Source organism: Varroa jacobsoni, unplaced genomic scaffold (genome assembly GCF_002532875.2).
Source record: "Varroa jacobsoni isolate VJ856 unplaced genomic scaffold, vjacob_1.0 scaffold_1277, whole genome shotgun sequence".
Classification (NCBI taxonomy): domain Eukaryota; kingdom Metazoa; phylum Arthropoda; class Arachnida; order Mesostigmata; family Varroidae; genus Varroa; species Varroa jacobsoni.
The window spans coordinates 74,636-97,500 of record NW_019214179.1 but is presented as its reverse complement, the minus strand read 5'-3'; the positions used below and the strand labels follow the sequence as shown (position 1 = coordinate 97,500).

Here is a 22,865-nt window from a genome sequence, read left to right as displayed (position 1 = left end):
CCTGTTCTACTATTGTGCACATAGTGAAAATGGCGTATTACGTTAGCGTTAATTGAATAAAACACATTAAAAACTATTTTTCTTTCCATCTCGTTATCGATTCGTTCGCGCTGCATCTTACTGATAAACTTTTATTGTTCTATATATGTATATATAAGCATTCGTCGACCTTATTACCTTTGAGTACTTGAGCTCGCGGTAACTATGGGACTCTGTTTGTTTGTATGCGATTTACTAATGAGATTCTCGGTTGTTGACAAGAAGAGATCGTTCGTTTGTTTGTTGGTTGTCTGCCTCACACGTTTTCGTTCGATATCGACGAGTCTTCTAGGGTCTATCAGATGACGACACACTAGGTAATTTGCGAGAGCAAACTAAAAAGGCCACTAATACTGACATCTAAAAACTGTCGTAATAACACACCAGAACAAATCTTATTGATAATTCACGCGGTTTATTTACAAAAACACCAACCTTCTGCATTAGAAAACAATAGAAGCAAACTAATATGCGCCATTTCGATCGACGGCCCTACGCCACACGTATCCCGTCACTGTAGAATTTCTAGGCGTAACAAATGACCTTTGCATCTCTTCGTCCAAACAAAGGAAGCGCCATTAAAACAATTCTAAAGAGAATGAAGTAGATGATTTTGATTTAATGGCATCATATACGGATGCATTATGTTATTCAGTTCTCAGAATTTTTCTCTGGTGAAAGATGGCGCCCTTTGTTTACCATTTTTCTCTATTTTCTATAATCTGATTAGTTGTTCAGACCGTGAACGTCTGAATCATCCGTTTTGGTAGGCGGGAGCAGCTACGATTCCTTCCGAACCTCGCTATATCGCACACATCGCATCACTGTCGTTGACGTCAGTCCGGGCTTTGCTACAAACATTTGATTGTCGTTTGTGAGGTTTCTTATCGCTCGTAATCGACCGCTTCAGAGAGGGAGCGCTCGATTTCGTAATGTTGCTGTAAAGTTCCGCAGGCGTAAATACGATTGAGTAAATGATCTTGCATTAATTCGTTCAGCACCCGAACGTCGAGCTTTTGTTCGTAACCAGCTCTCTTCAAATGGATGAAAGCCTTTTGTTCTAGATATCTAGTTCCTTGATGACATGGTAACTACTTACGTGTTTATCCCGCTCAAACTTCGCGATATATTGTCAGCTTTTTTTTTTGTATCGGCCACCTGGGGGGAAGCATATTTTACATGCAAATCTCCAGAACTAAACCGTCATCCCCAATAGTGCACCTTGGATAACACGTAGGCAGCACAGCTTTTTTGAGACTAGGTAACACCGGTATATTATGAGAAACCGTAATAAGCGAATTTTCCTATGAATTGCGCCCAAATTCGAAACGATCTATACCATGTTTAAATGGGCGCATCCCAATGGTTTTAGCCCATCTACTGCTGCCACATCTTGGCCTCAAAATAACATTGCTTCCTACCCGACGCAATTGATATACCATAGAGCTAGAAAACCATTTGATACCCCTTCGACAGACTAGTGCTATTCGGAGACTCCACAAGTTTCTCGTCGCACGGTCCGGTCTCTAAATAACTTACACTTAAACTAGCATTATCACGTTAAACACGCGTGTATCGGTTCACTCGTCCTCTAGCCATGGCAAGCTCTCGCGTTTCCTCGCCGTTCTAGTGGCGTCTGCGGCCCGCGACCCCCCGCCCGCCCGCCCGCCCGAAAATGAGGTAATTCTATTTGACGGCTTTTGCGGTACATGACAACCGCGGAAAGAAGAATAACAGCTGTCATCATAGAACTGGCCGCCGATCCATAGTCAGCAGATCGCGCGTCATTTACAAGGCTGCTTCATTGTTGTCTGCTACCATCTGTAATGTAATATATGCATATACAAAGTTGTAATAACGATTTCATTTGATTGTCCGTTAATAGTAGACGACTTACTCGCGTCCGGCTGCACCCCGTCCTGTTTCGATGACAGTAACAACGGTTTCTCTACTGCTGCGGCAGTCGGCGTTGTGAACGTCTGGACGTGTGTTACGTTGGTTTCGTTGAGGCAGTCGGACGGCGTCAAGTTCGTACGTAGCTGGCTCTTCAGCAGGCTGTTTGCTAGCCAAGCGACACGATGCCGCAACGAATAATAAGCCATCATTGCAAGCAGTCAGAGGGCCAATAAGTAACGGTTTCGGCTGATGGCGTAAAAGCTAGGCTGTATTACGTGGTCGGGATACTGAAATGAAGGTACCGAGCGAGCAGCATCGATAACAGATGAATAGATGCGAAATAGCGAGCGGTCAGATTGCTACTACCATGTCACCTTATTAGAGCCTTCTTGTCACCGGGGTGACACGGCCGTATGCATGTATGTGCTGACGACATATCGCAACAAACATTAACAGTAACGCGCTTTTTTGAATAATCCACTTGCGTCGCTGGTAGCAGCAGCGGTGGCGACAACAAACAATAATATAAAGGACGTACTGTGAAGGCAACAATAAAAGCTTCGCGTGGAGGTTGAAGCGCCGCTAATACAATGAATAGCTGACGAGCTGTGGTGAATAAGGATCGATCTGCAGTACTAGATCGTGAAGTGAACAGAGGACGTTTCTCGGCAAACAGAATGCAGACGCCAGTGTAGTGATAAAAGGAACCACTACAAGCTACAAAGGTGAAACTTTCGGCCCTTGCAAAATTGTTCATGGATTAATTATACTGATATATGAGTGAAGTAAGCCAACGGCTAAGCGGGAAAACCACTTTCGAAATAGATTTGAAGAAACAATACATATTTCTCGCAGATCCGATTAACAAAGCAGCCCATCGACTAATTATGATGGTGTTCTCGGTAAATATCAGATCCGGACAGCAAACATCGCTGGCGGAGAACGGTGACAAAGTTGACAAGGTTTATATCCTTCATTCAGACCTGCTGGCAACAACGGGGACAGGCAACATGAGAATTTGCCCTTTTGCAAATTCTACGGCGACAAAAAATTTAGCTTACAAAAAGGCTTAGAATCCCAATTTTGAATTTGGGATTTCGAGAAAACGAAACGTGTGCTCAAAAGACAACAAATGGGATGTCCTATGTGTATTAAGTGGCCTAGGCAGACCTTCGCGGGTTTCTACACCGCACATTTATCGAATGAATCTTTGAAGTACCTATGCCTAATGACGATGTTTGAGTCTTTCATCATCTAATGCAGCGACTTCATACTGTGCCATTGATTTCACGCCAACATATTCACACATTTTCACTCTTAGCTAATCACGTCACGATTTACAAAATGAAACCCTGAGCCCCCTAGGCTGAAAGGCTTAATGCTGGTGAGCTAAGGTCTCATCGAGAAATCCTTGTGTCATAAGAAGAGTGTATTAATATTAATTTATCCTTACAACTAATGGACATCCTAGCACTAGAATTTGAATAAACAGATAGTCATTCAGTCCTTGCGTACCACTTATAGCTCGCTGAGCAGTAATAGTAAAAGCAAAACTGAATTTTCCCTAAGCAGTCTGCCGCTAGCCAGCACACACCTCGGATCGTTGTTTTTTCTATGCCGTCGTTAAACGAGTTGTTATGTCATTATGCAGTGCGAGAACAGCGATGTCGACGCCGCTAACAACGGGGCTGCCGTTCTGAACTAGGTCGGACTGTACTGCTGTAAAAGCTACCATAGATCCCTCGTAACTGTTGGCTGAGCCCCTCTTCTGCTCGCTGGCACCTCCTCCATTGCGCTAGCGAACGCCGCTGTAACAGCCATAAATACTGTAGTGACCGTCATGCTAGTACTGACGATGACTGCATGATGAGTGCCTCTATGGTCACGTCTGCCGCGGCTAATAGAATTCGTACCGACACGAATCAACTGCGGACCTGGTACAGTAATTGCTCGCTTGGAAGAAAAGCGAACCAATTCTTAGTGACGTTTGGGTTGGGCTACCTCTACGGCAGCCATGGCGGCGACAAGAGCAGAACTCGGACCGAAAAAAAGATCCCCACTGTAGTTCCGCTGAAGTGGTTTGTTTTCTGGCATTCACACCAACAAAAGGTAAGCTAGATAAGGGCACATGGAGGCTGCGGTGCACAAATGGACAGAGCATTACATTTCATGATGAAGTCACTTGCCCTCGACCATTAGCGGGGCCGAGATCGATTTGGGGACTACGCTGATATGTCTGTTGACTGGACATGTACAGATGACAACGGCGCATAAACAAATGCGTACCGATGCCGGTAAGGGACATAAACGCACGCAAAGGAAATTCTTCTACTTCTTCGTTCTTGCTTAGCAGAGGTTAGAACCAACGGCGAACTCTAGTATATATGTAAAAATGACGATTGGTAAGAGCAATAGTTGTGGAGGGACGGAAACGTGCGGGACGAATAAGAAACTAAAAATACATAAAGTAAATAGTATCATGGTTTTACTTACTTATTAGATCAGCGCGTCTCCAGTCCAAAAGGCGACGCCGCTTTAGGACAACAAGTTGATCCTTAACTGCAAAAAAACGATGACCTCTGTAGATCTTCACAGTCTATTCTAGTATCTATTGTCTACTTAAGGTTTGTATCCATAATTTTCACACGAGCTAGTACCGATGCAATCGAGTGCGTCAAAAGTTAAGCTAGTTCATGATTTGCTTAAATGTTTTTATTAAGCTGCTTAGTATCCTGTACATCCGTGGAGACTATATCTGTTATGAAACACATAAGGTGTGCGAATCAGGGTGGACGACGTGCCATGAAGATACTGATGTCGAAATCTATTTCTCGTAGTCTTCTCGTCAGGTCTAAAGTCAAAGCCAATTTAGATCAGATGTATGTCGCAGGAGCGCATTCTTGCTAATTGATGAAGAAACTGGAACTTCGGAAGAAAGACAACTAGCTTCAATAATTTTTTATGTCATTCCGTTCGATCGTGAAGTGAACTTACCCGTCACAGGTTTTGCTTACCAGTCGCACCTCAGCAAACAAGCTGAACCATACTCGTTCAACGTAACGCTCGTTCAACACCTGACCATTTCATGAAAAAATGGCGCCTTTAGCGTTCATAACAGAAAAAATTATGAGACTCTATCAAAAATTGAATACTACGAATGATCCTGGAGTCAATAGAAAAACGCGATTGTTCATTTTCTAGCAAACATTGGCTGACTAATTCATTTAGTAGCTCAACAATGTATGCTATTGGCATAAAAAGAACAAAAAAAAAAAAGCTAGACCAGTCATCGACGATTACCGATACGCACGATTTACGTCGCAGTTTTTTCCTGGATGAAATTTTGTTTATATCAATATACCAATAATGTTGAGTATATAAATTGATTGTTACGTTAGAATGTCTCAATTCATAGCTTTTGATCTACTCCCTAGGCAATGCACGTTAACCACATCCAAGTTCTTTTGAACCTGGACAACCTTCGCCGTATGTCCTCTCGAGTCGCTCATCGAAATTTACAATTGAGGACCAAAAAACTGGCGACATAATATCCTAACTCACGCGATCGTTGCCACGTTCTTAAATTCTGAACATAATCTCCAGTCGGTCATCCGTATCCTATGCGGCGAACGAAGGATGTCCCATACTGTGAATGTATGTGACGCACCTCAGGCATTACTTTTAGGCATCAACTGATAGTAGAGAAAAGTGGCTAGATGTTTAAGGTCGCATGAACCGAACGGTTCTATATACTGAAAACCACTAAGTAAATGTAATACAAATGTGACAATACATCTGTTACCTCCACTATGATTTTGTCGCCAACGTTGTGAATGATAAAGAGCAGTTCTCCTGTTGAACACAATTCAAAATACACGTTCGCTAATTATTCAACTCCAGTTAAGGGATTCAAATCCTTTTAGCTGGTGGAAGGTTAAGGAAATCTCCTTGGAAAATGTACGCGCTGCAAAGTTCCGTCATTGACGTTCCGGGCAGGCTCTAAGTCCATGCTAAAGTTACGATGATTTTGTGTTCTAACTACGGAATTCTGTGACTGGCCACTAGAACGAGAAGTCACGTTAATAAAGCAGTAATGTTTTTACTCTCAAGCAAAGTTCTTGCTAGGCCGTTATGAGCGAGCTAGTTGATGGGCTAGAATGATGAATTTCCCTTTTAACCTTTTGCACAGAACCGTTGGCGTTGTGGTAGCCCCTAAACCTACTAATCGTCTATGTGATTTTTCTATTTCTCAACGTTAAATCGATAGTAAGATATGTTTACCCACTAGATGCGCTTCTTAAGGCATAAAGAACCTCCTAATCAAGCGGGCCTAGCTCGGCATGGTAGGCTGGTTAAAGCCGATATTTCCTTGCCCAATCGGAGAAGTAATGGAGACTGAAGATGATCATGGCTTTGTCACCAGGTAACCAAACTGCGTCCTTTCGATTGCCATGCCAACGGCTTAGAAGTCTCTTGGGGAACTCGAAATACCGGGTTGCACTGATCATTTCATTTTCGGCAGATATCTTTCCATAGTAAATACTCCTACTGCCACCTTACCTGTGAGCTTATTCAAACGTGCTCCTGAACGCGATTTCTCTCCAGGGCGACGCCATTCTCTCGCTTGTCGCCGCTTCGGCCGAGGCTAATCAACGCCTGCATGCACCTAGGTTCCACAGCACACGCGTTTTTAACCAGTTTCCGCATTTTCATTGTATAGTTTTGTACATATAATAATTGCATATGGAGTGGCAGCTTTGGCCGACTCCCAGTTCTGCTTGAAAAGCCCCTTCAAATGTGTTTCTATCCCTCGGGTCCAGACACCTCGCTGGTCCTCAGTACTACAATATTCACTGAGCGCTAATTTTCGAGATCCCTTCGAAACGATACATTTTACTTTCTTCTAGAATGAACTTAACCGGTTTCCGCTACAGATTTGTAAAAGCGTATATATATATATATATATTAGACAATCCTCATTTAGAAGAAGCGCGTAATGCAATCTGACCGTCTACCGCACTCGCTTGTAACAGCCAACTACTATGTTTGTATTATAACTGGATGTAGATATAATAGATTAACTGTTAAAATTGCTGACTGTACATATTTCTATATACTAATAATCAGTAGTAATTTTTTTTACGTGGCTAGAAATCGATTTTAGTGATTTTTTGTTTGTAGGCTTCTCATGGCGAAGAAAAAACAGATTAGATTGAGAACGACATCTTCAAAAATAATCGCTCTTATGCTGGATTGTCAAAAAACTCACCATGGGGAAGACGTTTCTTCTCAATGGGTTTCTTAAGGCAGCCCTTATATTCAGCTCTACACAATAGCTAGAAAGCTGTATTTCGTGGAAAATTGATTCTGTCACATCGAACGAGATATAATGTTGTATGCATTTACTTTGAGGAAAAAGTCGATCATCTGTGAACAACCTTCTCCCATTGCGTGCTTACCTGATGTTTTAGTATAGTATTTACAAAACTTATCGTGGGCGTCCTCATCTCGAAATACTAGAATACCCCACAAGGAAATAGCGGGTCAAGTGAATTCGAGTGGCTATGGATAGTAATTGATATCGGGTACAGGACTTCTACGACAGACTTCGTGTTCGATACATCACGGAAAGGGACGAACAAATCTGCGTTGGTCATTGGTAAAAATTAAGCTGTGCACGCGTGGCATCGTTCGTTGTTGCGTTTGTTCCCTAATAAACAATACACTTTTTCGACAAAAAACTTCAGTTTGGCCTTGTTGCATCACCCACTTAAATAAGAGAAATAAGATTGCCTTCAATTTCATTATATGATCATTTCTACTTCAATGCCTCGCGCCAACAGTTCGATAGTCTGCTGGTTGGAGCTAACCTCAACTTTTTACATACACCTCAATATAAAATTGTGCGATCAAGAGTTGATCTGGCTTCAGCGTCGTTGTTAGCCGACAATAACGACCGTAACATTCGAACAAATGTTGTCTCTCTATCGAATAGTTTGTAGCAGCGTTCGGTCGCCACATAAATCTCCTGGGCCGTAGTCTAGTTCCAGCATTGTCAGCCACCTTTGTTGGGTGTCCACTTGGGTGCGTCTTTGAGTCTATCGATGCGTCTGAAAGCGTCTACGTGTGTGTGTGTGTATGTGTGTGTGTGTGTGTGTGTGTTTGGGTGTGTGTGTGTGTTTGGGTGTGTGTGTGCGCGCGCGCGTTTGCCCGGGTGTTATGCGACTTACGAGTTGACTTGTTGGGGCTGTACGAACAAATGGTCGAAGGAAGCTGCTGTAGCGGGCAGTGTTTTGGATGGTAAAATGGGGGTCTCTCGCCGGTCGGAAGAATGGGGCAGGAAATCGTGCAGTAAAAATCGGAGGTAACCAGGGGTACAATCCATAAAGGGAGCTAGCATAGTAGAAGAACGCAGGGTACTGTTGCTGCTGCTGCTGCTGCTGCTGCGGCGGCACCACGACGACTACTATCATCAGCATCAGCACCGCATTATGTGGCTCCTCCCACTCAGCAGCATGAGACCCCACATCACACATTGTATTATCGCATGTGTTTTTCACAATACCTATACAGCGACATTGAGAATGTGATGAGTCACACATCGTCGAGACTAATCCTGATTGAAGCCGTGCTGGTGATTGAAGTCATCAATGCTGGCATCACAAGTCACCGCTTACCTTCTCTATTGAGCGGCTTGAACAAGGCAGCTTAAAGGTGCACACAGCCGTAGCGGGTGATGTCGACCGATGCAAACGGATTTAGTCCTCGCAGGTTTTAAAGCTTTGATAGCTTAGCCATCAGGGCAATCTGATGCAGTTGCGAGTGTGAACAAACTAAAAAAATATATGTAAAGGACAATTAATATATCGCAAGCCATCAATCTTTAACATAACTGCTCGGGACGTTTCTATTTGTAGAAGTAACAACAACCGTGTACGACTCACACTGGGACGGTGGCAAAAATTGGCGATTGCATTAATGGCTGGCAATGCTTGACTTGTAATGTCAGTAGCCGCTACTTGCGGTTAAGGAGCGTGTCCTTGTTTGAAAAAGCTGCGCGTGGCAGCTAAAGGAGGGTTTTTCAACAGTACCGTGCATATGTGCCGTAGGAAGTTGCTGTAAGTTCGATCGACCTGTATCATGTTTCTTGATTTTTCCTCGGCATCGAACTTCTGACCTTGCAGAAGCTAAAATTCTCATTTGTTAACCCGTAAAAGGAATGAAGTTAATAGAAAAAACTATCATAAGATCATCGTGGGCCCTAACAGTAGCAGGCACTGTTTATATAACCATGAATTACATAGACAGAACGACAGTATCTGTAACAGGCTGTTCCCTTTCGACGTTGCCGGCATTCGCAGGTGCGACCAATGTCGTCGTCCCAATGACAAACAATTTGTCTCCAACAGTGGACCCGTTCGAAACTACAAAATAATACTCTGTTAAGGCTCGCTTGATGCTGTTGAAGTTTTCTATGGACATCACGTCAACTTTGGCCCGCTAAACATGTAATGTGGCCTAGCTTGAGGCAACGAGATAAACACGGCAACCTCACTGCCAAAGCTCCATCTGTCTTGCATGCCCGGCAAAGGCGGCTGGCGGTTAAACTAGCAAGGGGAACTTTTTCAGTCAAGCTTAAAGCGAAGCAAAAGTTGCTACGTAAACCTGCAGAAGTATTAGAAGCACATGCGCTAACAATGAACTGCACCCTAATAACTACTTATTCTGATATATATACACATACGGGGAACATGTCTCTTGGCGGTTGAGGTGGCCTTATTCTATTTATGCTAGATTACCAAATGGTGGGCGAATTATTTGAATTAAGCGCGACTTTAATCGTGCAATACATTCGCGATAGCGACACCGTGATACCACTCAGATCTTCATGTCATGCTACGTTACAGGCTAGTCTGATATCGGCCGAAGAAACTGTCTGAGTAATCACAGTATATACAAACTGACTGATATGGAATTATAATAATATAGTGTTACAGAAAGCTTCTCGTAGCTTCATTTTCTGTTTGTTGTCATCACTTCCTTATCCTCTATTGGTTGACAAATGTCAGATGGCTTACCTACCTTATATGTATGTGTGTTTACCCACGGCTGGTGGTTTGCTGTTGACACCCCTCAACATAATGCACGCGCACGTGACCTGCACACAAACATCCACATGCAACACGAACTGATGAGATACTAGAACATTCACGAGATAACAGCTCGCCTTAGTTTGACCTGGAAAATTCTTATTATTCATTCATATTATGAGTTATTACTTTTCGAAATAGCCGGTAAAACGATGATGGCATTGCGAAACCTGAGATACTCCTGGATGAAAGAAGATTCCGCAATTACAGGTTTTCCATTATTAGTATTATCGAGTTCGTAGTAGCTCATTATAATATGCTATTGTCACCTGCAAAAACCACCTAATCTAGAGGGGGAGTCTAGAAAGAAACAGATTCAGTGAAGTCACAAGCTGCTTCTTTGGTTCTAGCGTCGCTGAATTTCGTTGAATAGCGGGAGTCGCGGTGTGACCTCGCGCAGCTCCAACCTGTACCTACCATCGGCACCTTCGTCCTAGTCGAACTGGACCGGTCGAATTATTGATAATTTCAACTTGCTACATGTTCAGTATGTACTAATAGTTTCATCGGCCTTCCAATAGTGCAATGATCGAAGTAAAGTTTAGCGCTATCCGGTTAGCTGCGCCACAAAATCCAAGTTCATTTGAAAGTATCGTAGGTGCCGCGCAGGACACCGATTGCTTAGGCTCCAAGTCAAAAAATCGGCTTTGACATACCCTCCCTATTATCGCACGATTTGACTGAGATAAAATCTATGTTTGTGGTGATCATTTAGTTACCGGCTAGGTTGCCCAGCCAAAATCTTCACGATCCATATCTGTGTGAGCAATTAGCAGCGCATTTTTGTTCTTCTACGGGTGACGCAGCCGACACACCAGTCAGCCGTCACCAAACCCATTAAGTCGCCGATGAAAAACGAAGTTTGTTGGCCTGCTGTTTTTACCCTTTTCGTAGTCCACAACCGATACAAAATTGGAGTGATTCAAATCTTCTGCCGAACGGTCGATCTCCTACAATGTGTGCGCATCCACTTCTAGCTCTTTACTCTGCTACGATATAGTCGATGTGGGACGGCGACCGACTCACAAGCCCTTATCATCAACGTTCCTCTATGCGTTGAAGCTTGACTCCGTTTTTAGCGCCGCTTCAACAGCTTAGCAGTCTCCACATCGGAGGAGGGAGTCCTTCACTATACAATTAACCGAACTGTACTTCTGCCCATGCGGCGTCCCAACAACAGCAGCAGCAGAAACAAATCCTGCACGATGCGTCACAAGTAAGCTAATAAACCAGTCCAATAGCAACGACACCAATCAAACGGAACAGCGCACTGGACATACTTAGACACTCATGTAAATGAGGCTCTATTGTATTGATATGGTGTTTCGCAACGGATACGTCTGGTAAATTTGTGCCAGCCTTTTCGCCATTCTAGTGGCGGCTTAGTTCGTAATAGGCCTGCTTTTACGCCTTCTCGAATTGTTGGTGCGTGCGGGTGTAGCAGCTTCTGGTGATATATAGAACGATGTTATCTGTGGCAGCAAGCGCCTGCGCTGTCTCTGTTGAATTTATCTACTATAATAGATAGATGGATCCTTTTGTTGCTGTCGTGTAGACAAATTTGTATGTGCATCTTCGTTATGAAACAATTTCGAACGAGATGCTAGCCTGGCTTGGCTGAGCGATAAACCAGCAAACTGACAATTTACAGTACGTGCCTGCTACGTCCGTTCCGCGATGCCGCCTCCTGACCGCGTTCGTTATCTCGGAATCAAAGGGTGGCCGGTTTTTGCAATGCTGGTGCCATACCGGAACTTAACCGATGTTCGCCTCGCCTTATTGTTGCCGCAGCTGCCGCCGCCTTTGTTGCCAGCGGCGTTTATAGGGTTGATTCTGTTATTTGCTCAATTCGGCCGTGGCGGCGACGACAGCTATTGATAATCGCTTGTCGTCTTCGCTGGACGAACCCGACAAGGTCTCCAATAATCGAGTACGAACGCGCAAACGTTCTCGTTTAGTTCAGCCGCCGGAGAAAGAGACGGAGGCAGCTGATTGTGTCCGTCAACGAAGGCAATTGACGAGTAGCAGTAGCGTCGGCAGGACGACAGGCGGATACTGGCACGCATTCGGCACTATTGACCGCTACGAAAAGTATTAGCACCGGCGAAAATTTTAGCATTGAAAGCCGTTTGTCCATTGGGCATGAACGCGGGCCCGAAGTCGCCACACTGCAGACGGACCGCTCTGTCTGCACCTCTTTTCGTGTTGACTGGACCTCAATAACGAAGCATAGGGTGTGCTTATTACTTTATTAGCTGAAGCATACTAAACATGGAAGCTGTTTTGGGAAGACACAGTACGTCAGAACTGGGAAGAAGGGGGCATTCACATCATACGGTGCATTATTATTGGCTGGTAGTTTTAGTAATACGAGGATAACGACTGCGTTTTCTGCGAACTAATATCCGCTCGAATCGTAATTTATTGCAAGAAAGCTACCGAAATCACAAGGATGGGAACATTTCACACACATTTTCAGTATGTTAAACGAAAAACAGATGTTTACATTGACGCGAAAGCATACGATATAGGGATGCCATCGTCAACTTTTCTCGCATCGGAGCTTCACCGCAGAGTCCGTCTTTGAATGCTTAAAACGTGAACGATCTCAGCATAAACATACGATTTGTATATGAGAATGGGTCGTGCAATTAGTGCTGTGGGTGCGTCATATCTGAAACTTAGCAGTGTCGACGGTAGGAAGTTTGAAAGGCAACTCACAGAAACGTGGTAACGTGCTGCTTCTGCACATGAACGTGCAACTGCCAATTCTGGAATACTGCTTGTTTTCAGTTGACTTGACTTTACTAAATCGTATCATGTTTAATAGTACTTTTATATAATTATATATACTTAATTATAAGTATAAAATATGATTATAAAATACACAACAGACCTTGTTGACCAGTCGTTTTTTTCCGAACGAGATAGTGAATCGTCGGTAAAACTATTCAAAACAGAGAAAACAGATAACAGCAAACGTTGAAAAGCTTTTCCACGTTTGCTCTCAAAATATTTTGTAAGCTCATCTGAGCAGACTGGGGCAATGACTGCCGACCCGTCTTATGATATTGAATCTTGATCATGATTTGGAGTATGCTAATGTAGAATTCTGAATGTGTGATCAATATTATAACCCAGTTGGAACAATTCCATCGTAAATAAGTACTGGGCTCGCACAGCCGACTATATAAAACTTCGAACTTTTCCGTGTCAGGTTTCATTAAAGGTCTTTGCTATTTGGCAAATAAAATCTTTAGTCAATCAAATTTTCCTTCCTTCTAACTCACAGTGACTGTATAAAGTGTTCAGTCTTCATCGCATTTCTTCATCCACCGTTCATATGGCTGTATTTTTCTAACCTTAACTGCGCAACTTCCAACTTAGGTCCGAATATCAGACGTTTTGCGCAAGGTTAGGATCTCTTCTGTTTCGAGCCGTTATCTCTGATCCTAAAGGCGTGTGTCTACGAAGCATTGTTCGCAGTTAGCATACATATGAATCAAAAGTATTTGGTTGGCTTTTTACAATTGGATACCAAACTCTGCAATGTTTCATTAGGTACACTTAGAGATATCGCATATTTTTTTTTGCAAAGTTCTACTTATATTTTATTAGTGATCTGTTTTTAGGATTTAGACTATCTAGGACCTAAGTTTCTTAACAGATCTTTGTTAGATATTTGACCTTTACATTGTATCGCCGTGAATTATATATTTCACTGATTTTTTTCGGCAGCTATGTCAAGTTCTACGTGACATGATATAGAATTCTAACAATGCCCTAATTTTTATTCTAGGGCCTAGCTTCTATTTAGGGCTCAAGAAAAGACATGTTTATGCTCAGAAAGGTATAAATACTTATTCGCAGAGCGGATGTCAGGCTCGAGGTTTAATGCAGTGCCTGTCAAAAGTCAATCATAATACGATAACTTACGCACAGAACAGGCGCAATTGGAATCGGAGCGAGCCATCATGCATTTACATACGGATTGGTTCGTATAATAATATAAGTTAGTATTTTAATAATACTTTCTGATTAATATCAATATGATTCATAACGAAAACTGTATTCTTATGACTCTTTACTTTAAAGGAAAGTATAGTAGTGATATTATAACTTCGCGCCATCGCTATGCCGTACTTGTAAACTTCCTCCGCCTTTTGAGTTTATTCGTTAGTTGTAACTACAGTCCCATTGTAGACCTCGCAGCCAAATGCCGAAATGCTTGAACCGTTACCGTTGTCTAAACTGCTCTTTATGTCCACTGGTTAAATTGCATTTGAGGATTTCACGAAATTTCTGTGAATTTCACTAACGAGTTGATCTTTGAAAACCTTTGATCTTTGAAAAGAGCTGAACGTTTCAAGACACTTGTGGTTCTCCTCTGCAAGATCCATTGCAAGATCTGCAAGATCCTTTACCGTATGTTTCAAGTTTCACGTTCGGTATTGCCGTTAAGCATTCCATCCAACGTTTTATCTAGAGGTAAGTTATACTTACACATGATAAAATAAAATACGACACGTGGCCAGATCTCGTCGAGCTCATAAACCGCTTGGCTGGCAACGTATTAGAGCTCTACGCGTTTGACAACTGAGCCCCCCCGTCTATAATTGCATTGGTCAGGAAAGCAGGACCATCTCTTAACACCCAAGAAACAAAATAGTAGTCCATGTTATGCATCATCTTACCTACTTGTCTATTCTTATACATGACGATATATGTAGGCACATTTATACTGTAAACAGTATATATTCATTCATAGTGAATATGTAAAGTAGAAATTCATTCCGGGGCAAAAGTTGTAGAAGGAATTATGTTGGATCGGAGCGGAGTTTGCGAACTGTGTAGCAAACGATTTCTTGTTTTAAAAATGTGTATTTAAAGAAAAAAAAACAAAAGCAAAAAAATCATTGCTTTATTCATTCACTAACGACTTTCGTAAAGCTAGAAGGCCGCGAAAAGTGCTAGTATCCTAGCAGTAGATGCCAGAACATCAAGTTAACGGTCTAAAGCCCACCCATAGTACCCAAAGCAGAGGACAAATTTAATTACCTTTTAACAGCTTGAACAGAATGTGGCGTATTGCAGGGTATATTTAAAGTCTATAATCATATAATTTAATAATGGGTATATATTAGAGAATCTAGAAAAAGAAACTGTAACGCCATGTAAAGAACGCGCCGAATTCCTTCGTTGGATATATTGTTTTTATTAAACTTCCTCTCTCCATACAAAATAGCCATAAATATATAAGCATTTCGATAACCTGTCATGTTTTTACTTACCGGATACCTACATAAGGTTAGATCGCTCCTTTAGTTAAGTTATGATATCTATTGGCGGGAACAAGGGTTTCGTAGAGGTTACAGGACTGTCAATTAACGGTAAGCGTGAAAATGTTCATTTACCCTCAGCAAACAAATGATGATTAATATTGAACCTTTCTGTAACTATTCATATGGTGGTGCTATCTAAAATGTGTGTTGGGAATGTCCATTTGTATCTGGGATTCAGTCTGGACATGAATCTTTGTAGTGTGCATTTTAATAGAAAAAAGCAAACAAACAGAACGAAACAGAGCTGGAGAAGTTTTCTTTTTCTTTAAGCTATGAAATAAAGGCTGCTCTCAGTTCTCTCACTGATCATTTCCTCGTTACTTTGTAGTAGCGACTGGTACTCTTTACGCACCGTTATTCGTTGATGGGAAGCTAAATCCATTGTGCAACATAATTGCTATTAGCACACGTAAACACAAAGTACTGCATTTTCTTTCAAAAACGGAACACTCCGTAATCTGATACGCTATGTTATGACCTCACATGGACTTCAATATGTTACGTTATACTCGGAAAGTTGGTTCTTACAGATCACAGATTGTCTCTATTTTCCTTTTCAGCACCAATAAGTGCCGATGCATATCAGTAAGTGTGGCGATGCGCAATAGATTTATTCAGACGAACTTCAGGCGCGCGAACTCCTTCGCCAGTTCCATTGCTCTGTTAAGGGCGTGAGGGTTAGTGCCTGATGCTTGGGCGGATTCATCCTTGCCACCGCCCTTGCCACCGATAACCTCGGCCACCTGACGTACCCACTCGACGGCTGATAGCCCCTTGTCAGCCACTACCTGCTTGGGTACACCACATAGACAAATCAATCGGCCTCTTTCTTCGTCGACAGAGAACAGCATAGCGGCTGCTGACGGTGCAAGTGCACGGATCTGTTTCAAAACGATGTCCAAAGCCTTTGCGTTATTGCCGACCTGCAACTGTTTGACAAGAAATTGTGGCGCGCGTCCTGGAATGGCATAATTTCAGGTTACTAATATGCTGTGGTGATAATTTTGAGCCACCTTGCAAACTTCCATTAAAACACTTTGTTTGCTACATGAGAACACAGATAATAATGCCAATGTATATGGTAGTCCGAATATTAGACACGCACTCAACACGTGGCACCAATGTATGTAGCGTACAATGATGTGATAGAAATCAGAAATAATAGTAAAATAGTATGATATGAATGGCCCCGCATTGTCCTGGCACTGTCTAGCTCTTTTGGTGCGAATAGGCTGTTAGTTAGTAATGGCGTCGGAGCAAACTCTGATTGTGTGGTATCTTACCACGATCAGTTAGTTCGCGCTTGATCTCCTCAAGCGCTTCCATTTGGGCAGCGGCCTTGTTCTGCTTGTCCTGATCGTCCAGAACCTTCTTAACCTTCTTGAGCTCGTTTCGCAAATCGTCTTTGCGCCAGCAACTAATGGTGCTCTGCGAAATCTCCTCAGACAGTTCAGCAATTCGTTTCGCTAGAGACTATTAGATGAAAACATGTTAATGATTGACCTTCAAGTTCAGTTTGAGTGAATCTGAACAGCAGCAAGATAAAAAAAACAGACCCCCTGGAATACAATAAGTGGCTTTTCCACAACCGATTTGTGGACTCAGGGTGGGATGACAAAATTACGCTGACTGCCATCGTTAACATAAAATCCAGAAAGCATGAAGATTTTGAAGCGCAATTGTTTACATTGTTAAACAGGGGGTAAATAGAGGCCCGTTTGGTAGGTAATAACCTTGTTCTTAGAGAGGTCTTCTTTAATGCAATTCACTTTAGCTTCGAATAGCTCAGCACGTTTCACTGCCTTAGCAGCTTCAAGTCCAGTAAGAGCGACAACTCGCCGAATACCCTTGGCAATGGCCTCCTCCTGAGAAATTACGAAATCGGCTGCAAAAATCACAAACATACATATTTACGAATACTTCAAAAGCGCTCTTGGTGAATACGGCCTTTTCTTTCTAATTACAAATACACCGAGTTTGAATAGTTTCGCTACAATGAACGCATTGAAAGCGAATAAATAACAAAGGTGAGAAACAATAACAAGAGCAACTTTTCTATTCTTCTAAAACTAACCGATATGGCTGACGTTTACGAGATGGGTTCCGCCGCAGAACTCAACGGATGTGTTCAAGGCGTCTCCTCGATCCGGATTGGCAAGCAACTCATCTACAGGTACTCCGATAGATACTACCCGAACGGGATCTGGATACGTTTCGTTGAACACCGCACGCAACCCCTGAAATCAAGTTGCATACATTTAACTGAGAGTTAAGGTGGTTGGAACACTAAGCCCTGATATCTGGAAGCACTTACAAGATGTGTATATCCTTTATTTTTTTTAATTTTTCAATTTATTTTTATTCGCTTTGCTTATTACCGCTGTGTGAACAAATCCTTGAAATCATGTACTAATAAATATATTTCGTTACTTTTTTACAAGTTCTGCACACCTTTACATGGTTTATTTCGAGTCAGAGATGCTCGAGTGTCAACTAATAAGCTAGCATAAGACCGAGTTATACGAAAAGCAGCTATAGTAATCAAACTCGGAAATGCTGAATCAATAAGGACGTGCTAAGTACCTTAACGGCCTTGGCCTGAGCCAGCGAGCTGTCCTTGGCAAACACATTGCCATTCTTCCATATTAGTTCAGAGGCGGCCTCTTCGGCCTGGCGGATTTCGGCAGCGGTCATGGGTCGATTCGAGGTAAAATCGAATCGCATCCTCTCGGGGGCCACAAGAGAGCCTCGCTGATCAGCATCTGCCGACAAGACCCTGCGCAAGGCGTAATTGAGGACGTGGGTTCCAGTATGGTTCCGCATGATTGATAAGCGACGCATCTCGTCAATCAGCAAACGTAACTCGTCGCCAACCTTTACAGTTCCTGCAATCACCAAAGCCAGATGAGGTTTTGCTCAGAGAAGTCGCAGATATGTCGGAGTGCTTGGTCATCATTTGCAGGATATAATTATACTAGTAACCATTTTGAAACTCTGTTTTGTAACACTAAAAGTCATACTAACCTTTGCAGCGAACTATATACTGAAGACATTCCATCATTCATAAATCAAGTAAATAATAATAGTGGAAAGCAATACGATAAAACCGTAGTCGGCATTAGAGATGAATCAAGAGGGGATAATTGAATTATTTCCTTGTCATGAAAATACTTAGCTATGTAACCATACCTTCCACAATACGGCCGATGTGCACAACATATCCTCCCTGAAGGTGGACTTCGTTGACGGCAAACTCCACATCATCATCGGCGCATACTGCTTGCATGAAACCTGTATCGTAGATTTGGCCTCCCTGCTCTGCATAGAAGCTGGTACGATCTAGAATCAGACCGCATAGGCTGCCAGAATGGGCTTCGTCCACAAACTGTTTATTCATTCGAATCGCCACGACCTTTCCTAGAAAGATATACGAGATAAAGACAGCATAGATTTTTGACCGCAGCTTCTGGATCTAACAATTACAGCCGTACTGAACCGCAACAGTCATTTTCCATTAGCACAGAATATTAGTAAATAAACCTTAACATTCAAATGTAGAACTGCCTGCCGATTGCCAATTACTGATATGCTCTAGCTAATTATAGAAGTAGTGCATACTAACAAAACAGTCTTTGTCCTACTTACCTTTGCACGACTCAAACTCATACAGAGCTTCTCTGCCCATATATTTCGACGAATAGTTATATTTAGGTGAATCATCAGTAGCAGGGACTTTCTTCTGGTCCTGTAACTCAGCGATTGCATGCACATCCAGCTTGGACGTGTCGTCAGCTCTATCTCCGCCTCCCTGCGAAGCCAGTTGAGCTGCTTGTTTGGCTTTTTCGTAGGCAACCATGTCAACGAAGATGCCCTTTTCTTCTACCATCAACTGGGTAAGATCGACCGGAAAACCGTACGTATCATACAAACGCCATGCCACTTCTCCCGGCAGCAAAGCTTTTCTTTCCAGCTTCGATATGGATTTTTCCAGCAGGCGACGACCTCTAGACAGAGTCTTGAGAAACTGAGCTTCTTCCTCGTTGATGATTTCCATGATTCCTTCGGGATCTTTACGTAATTCCGGGAAAACGTCTCCCAGAATCTCGACCACAACGGGCACTAAACCAGCGAACATACCCGGCTGAGCTCCCATCTTCTCTGTGGCATAACGAACGGCACGTCTGAGAATGCGACGTAGTACATAGCCCCGGCCCACGTTATCGGGATGACCTCCGTCGCTGAGGGCGATGGAAAGCGTGCGTGCGTGGTCAGCCAGTACGCGATAAGCCATGTCAATGCCATCCGTATCATCATCGCCAACCTTACCCGTATAAGCTCGCACCCCCGTAGCCTTTTGGATAGCTTCGAATATAGGCACGAATAGATCGGTGTCGTAGTTGGCACGCTTGTTCTGAATAACTGAGACAAGACGTTCGAGGCCCATGCCTGTGTCGACGTGCTTTTTTGGCAAAGGCTTAAGCTTACCGTCGCTTTCACGATTGAACTGAATGAACACGAGGTTCCAAATCTCGAGCACATCAGGGTCGTCCATGTTGACCAGATGGGCGGCATTACGTCCACCAAGGCGATCGTAGTGGATCTCCGAGCACGGCCCGCATGGACCCGTCTCACCCATTTCCCAAAAATTGTCTTTCATATTACCTGGAAGTATGCGATTTTCAGGAAGGCCGAGTGCCTTCCAGATGTTCTTGCACTCCTCATCAGGCTCAAGGTCGGCGTCCTTATTGCCACCGAAGTAAGTTACATATAAGCGATCCTCGGCTAAGCCGTATTCTTTCGTCAGCAACTCCCAAGCCCATGCGCAGATCTCTTTTTTGAAGTAGTCACCAAACGACCAATTTCCAAGCATCTCGAAAAAAGTGTGATGGTATACGTCCTTGCCAACATCATCAAGGTCGTTGTGTTTACCACCGGCACGTATACATTTCTGGGTGTCGACAGTGCGCTTCCACTTAGCAGCCTCAGTCGAAGGATCAACAGTACCAAGAAAAATCGGCTTGAACTGGTTCATGCCAGCATTTGTGAATAGCAGCGTGGGGTCGTCATGTGGAATAACGCACGATGACGGAACCTCTGTATGTGCGTATTTGTCCCGGAAAAATGCGATAAACTTGGAACGGATCTCTTTGGCCGAGCTCATCCTTTTAGTCTCTGTAATAATAAAAGAAAAGCCGTAACAAATTATTAGTAAAGAATAATACAAGCTTAAATTGGCTAAAATAAAATTATAAAAACGCTCAACGCAACGCGCTGCCGTGAGCATTTTCAATCATAACATAGACATTTGTATTTATATCGGCGTCCATAACGATAGCTGGTATGTGTACCAATAAGGTGCGGTCTGCGCTTCGAGGAAAGAAACCAATACAACGCATCCTCTAGTTAGTGCAAAATTAAGATTTACCGGTGAGTAGCTTGTCGCAGATCTTTTCCTTGACAGTTGCAATTGTCTCGCTGGGTTCGACTTCAAGTGTGATTGTTCTGCCGGTCAGGGTTTTAACAAAGATCTGCATTCCACCACGAAAAGTCGGAGGACAAGATTAAGTATGGACTCCTTCTGAATATGATAATCAGAGAGGATAGGAATAAATTCAAATGCAGTAAGCATAGATTCTCATGCATCTAATGAAATTTAGAAACACACAGTGGTCTGACATCGGCAACGACATGTCGAACCCTTTGATTCATGCTTGAAAACTCAAACACAATGAACCTGCCTAGTCAACACGAAGCCAGTTGCTAAAAGTACTGATATACTTTTAAATAAACCTGATCGGCATCACGATGTTGCTATTCCCTATTTCAGTAGTTTTCAGCTGCGCCTTGTGTATGATCGAAGTGTTTTACATAGATGCCAAGCTACATCTTTAACTCTATCGATAATCATCGGCGGATCAGCCAACAGCTGAGTCAAAGGGTCTAAATGGACAGTCACCGGTCTACCGTAAACACGGCAGTACTGCGTCTTGGCTCTTCGCCATAATTCGGGAAGGCCTGCTCTGCTAACGTCAATAGCTAGATCGGCCATTACAGCTACAGGAGAATTGACATGTTGCTAAAATGTCTTACGATGCCAATCGCACACAAGCGCCCCTCGCATGTACAGTCAAGTCTATTCCGCTCCCACTTATTTATTGTTTGAGAATTAATATTATGGTTATTGTTTTTTTACAAACATTTAAACATTGTTTCAGAGGTTATATAGAAACCACATATTGAGGAGACAAGAATATCACTTTGAGTAGATTTTGATGAACCCAAGACTGAATCCCAAAACGTGACAAAAGTCTCAAAAGAAAAAGGTTGAATTAATGATAAATCCACGTATGGTATATGCGAAAACAACCTTATGATGCAGAATTGCGCACAATGGAAAATTACGAGCAAGCAAGCTATTTTTAGAGAATGTAGCATTTTCGTTTAATTTTTAATAAGGGTTGTTCGTGGTATAGCGTAAAAGGATTTATATCGGCGCGGCGCGATGCAGCTGTCCCCTCTGCGCCGATCTTTTCATTTCTAATAAAAACATCATATGCGCGCTTAATACCCTTCTTGGCGCTATCATAGCCACGAAACGTTTACGAACAACAGAATCTTAGGCGTAACAATGAAAACCGGAGGCGGCTGTTAATGAGTCATGCGCTCCTGCCATACATCATCTAATGGTTACAAGCCGCAACAAAAACCACCTCTTCGAAGCCTTGAACCGCATCTAAGATACGAGAGTCCAGTCGTAATAACGGTTTAGTGAAGCGCACGTGCTTATCTTTGAGTTATTAGAGCTGAAGAGAGGTCTGTTCAAAGCAATGAAGAATATGACTTGGAATGATCATCCTGATGTGAATCAGTAACGACGATTCGTGCCTCATTTCCACATCACAACAATATATATATATATATACATATATATATGAGGCACTATATCTAGTAGTAGTTTCGAGCCGTCATTGTATGCAACATCTTGACTAAAAAATGAGTACCACGCATAATGGTAGACCATATGGTGATTTCGACGCCGTCAAGATATCAGCTACCATGGCGCTCACAACGGCAATACCGCTACAAAATCAGACGTTCGTTAAGGCTTCAATGCTTCATGCTCACGCCTCAACCGGCTTCAAAAAGATACTAACCTGAAGCTCACGGATCGACACACAGTCAACAACGGCCAGATGAATCAGCTGTCTTTAAAACAACTCTATGGAAAGCTTCGTCACTGCCACCGCAGTGTCTGAAGCTCTACGAACTACACGGCGCGCTGTTGGCCCTCAATGATAACGAAAAGACTTGCATGATACTGCTATTGTAGCTACTGCTGTTGCGCTAACATCTGAGTTGGTTTATCGTCTATTAACTGTCTGGCCCTACGAGAGTTTCTATTAGGAATATGTGAGCGGTCATATTGATACCACTGCAG

General features: G+C 42.9%; 1 protein-coding gene and 1 long non-coding RNA gene across 5 annotated transcripts; both read right to left on the bottom strand.

The window, feature by feature from the left end:
- Window positions 1-433: 433 nt before the first annotated feature.
- Window positions 434-13,012, bottom strand: LOC111268340 (uncharacterized). 2 transcript variants are annotated; one of them, XR_002685160.2, is made up of 5 exons: window positions 10,503-13,012; window positions 10,018-10,093; window positions 4,429-4,494; window positions 1,937-2,222; window positions 434-977 (listed from the first exon to the last, which is right to left on the bottom strand). It is a non-coding gene; the product is annotated as an uncharacterized LOC111268340 (long non-coding RNA). The 2 variants fall into 2 exon arrangements; XR_002685159.2 differs by lacking the exons at window positions 434-977; window positions 1,937-2,222 and adding an exon at window positions 1,733-1,860.
- Window positions 13,013-15,280: 2,268 nt separating this feature from the next.
- Window positions 15,281-22,738, bottom strand: AlaRS (alanine--tRNA ligase, cytoplasmic). Of its 3 annotated transcripts, none has more exons than XM_022847285.2 (9): window positions 22,582-22,738; window positions 20,853-21,005; window positions 19,073-20,599; window positions 18,617-18,844; window positions 18,011-18,312; window positions 17,502-17,664; window positions 17,161-17,312; window positions 16,711-16,900; window positions 15,281-16,385 (listed from the first exon to the last, which is right to left on the bottom strand). In XM_022847285.2, the coding sequence occupies exons 2-9, from the start codon at window positions 20,959-20,961 to the stop codon at window positions 16,042-16,044; spliced, it is 3,015 nt and encodes a 1,004-aa protein (XP_022703020.1). In that variant the 5' UTR covers window positions 20,962-21,005; window positions 22,582-22,738; the 3' UTR covers window positions 15,281-16,041. The 3 variants fall into 3 exon arrangements, with proteins under 3 accessions (XP_022703020.1, XP_022703021.1, XP_022703022.1); XM_022847286.2 differs by having other exon boundaries at window positions 20,853-20,955; XM_022847287.2 differs by lacking the exon at window positions 20,853-21,005.
- Between the last annotated feature and the right edge of the window lie 127 nt (window positions 22,739-22,865).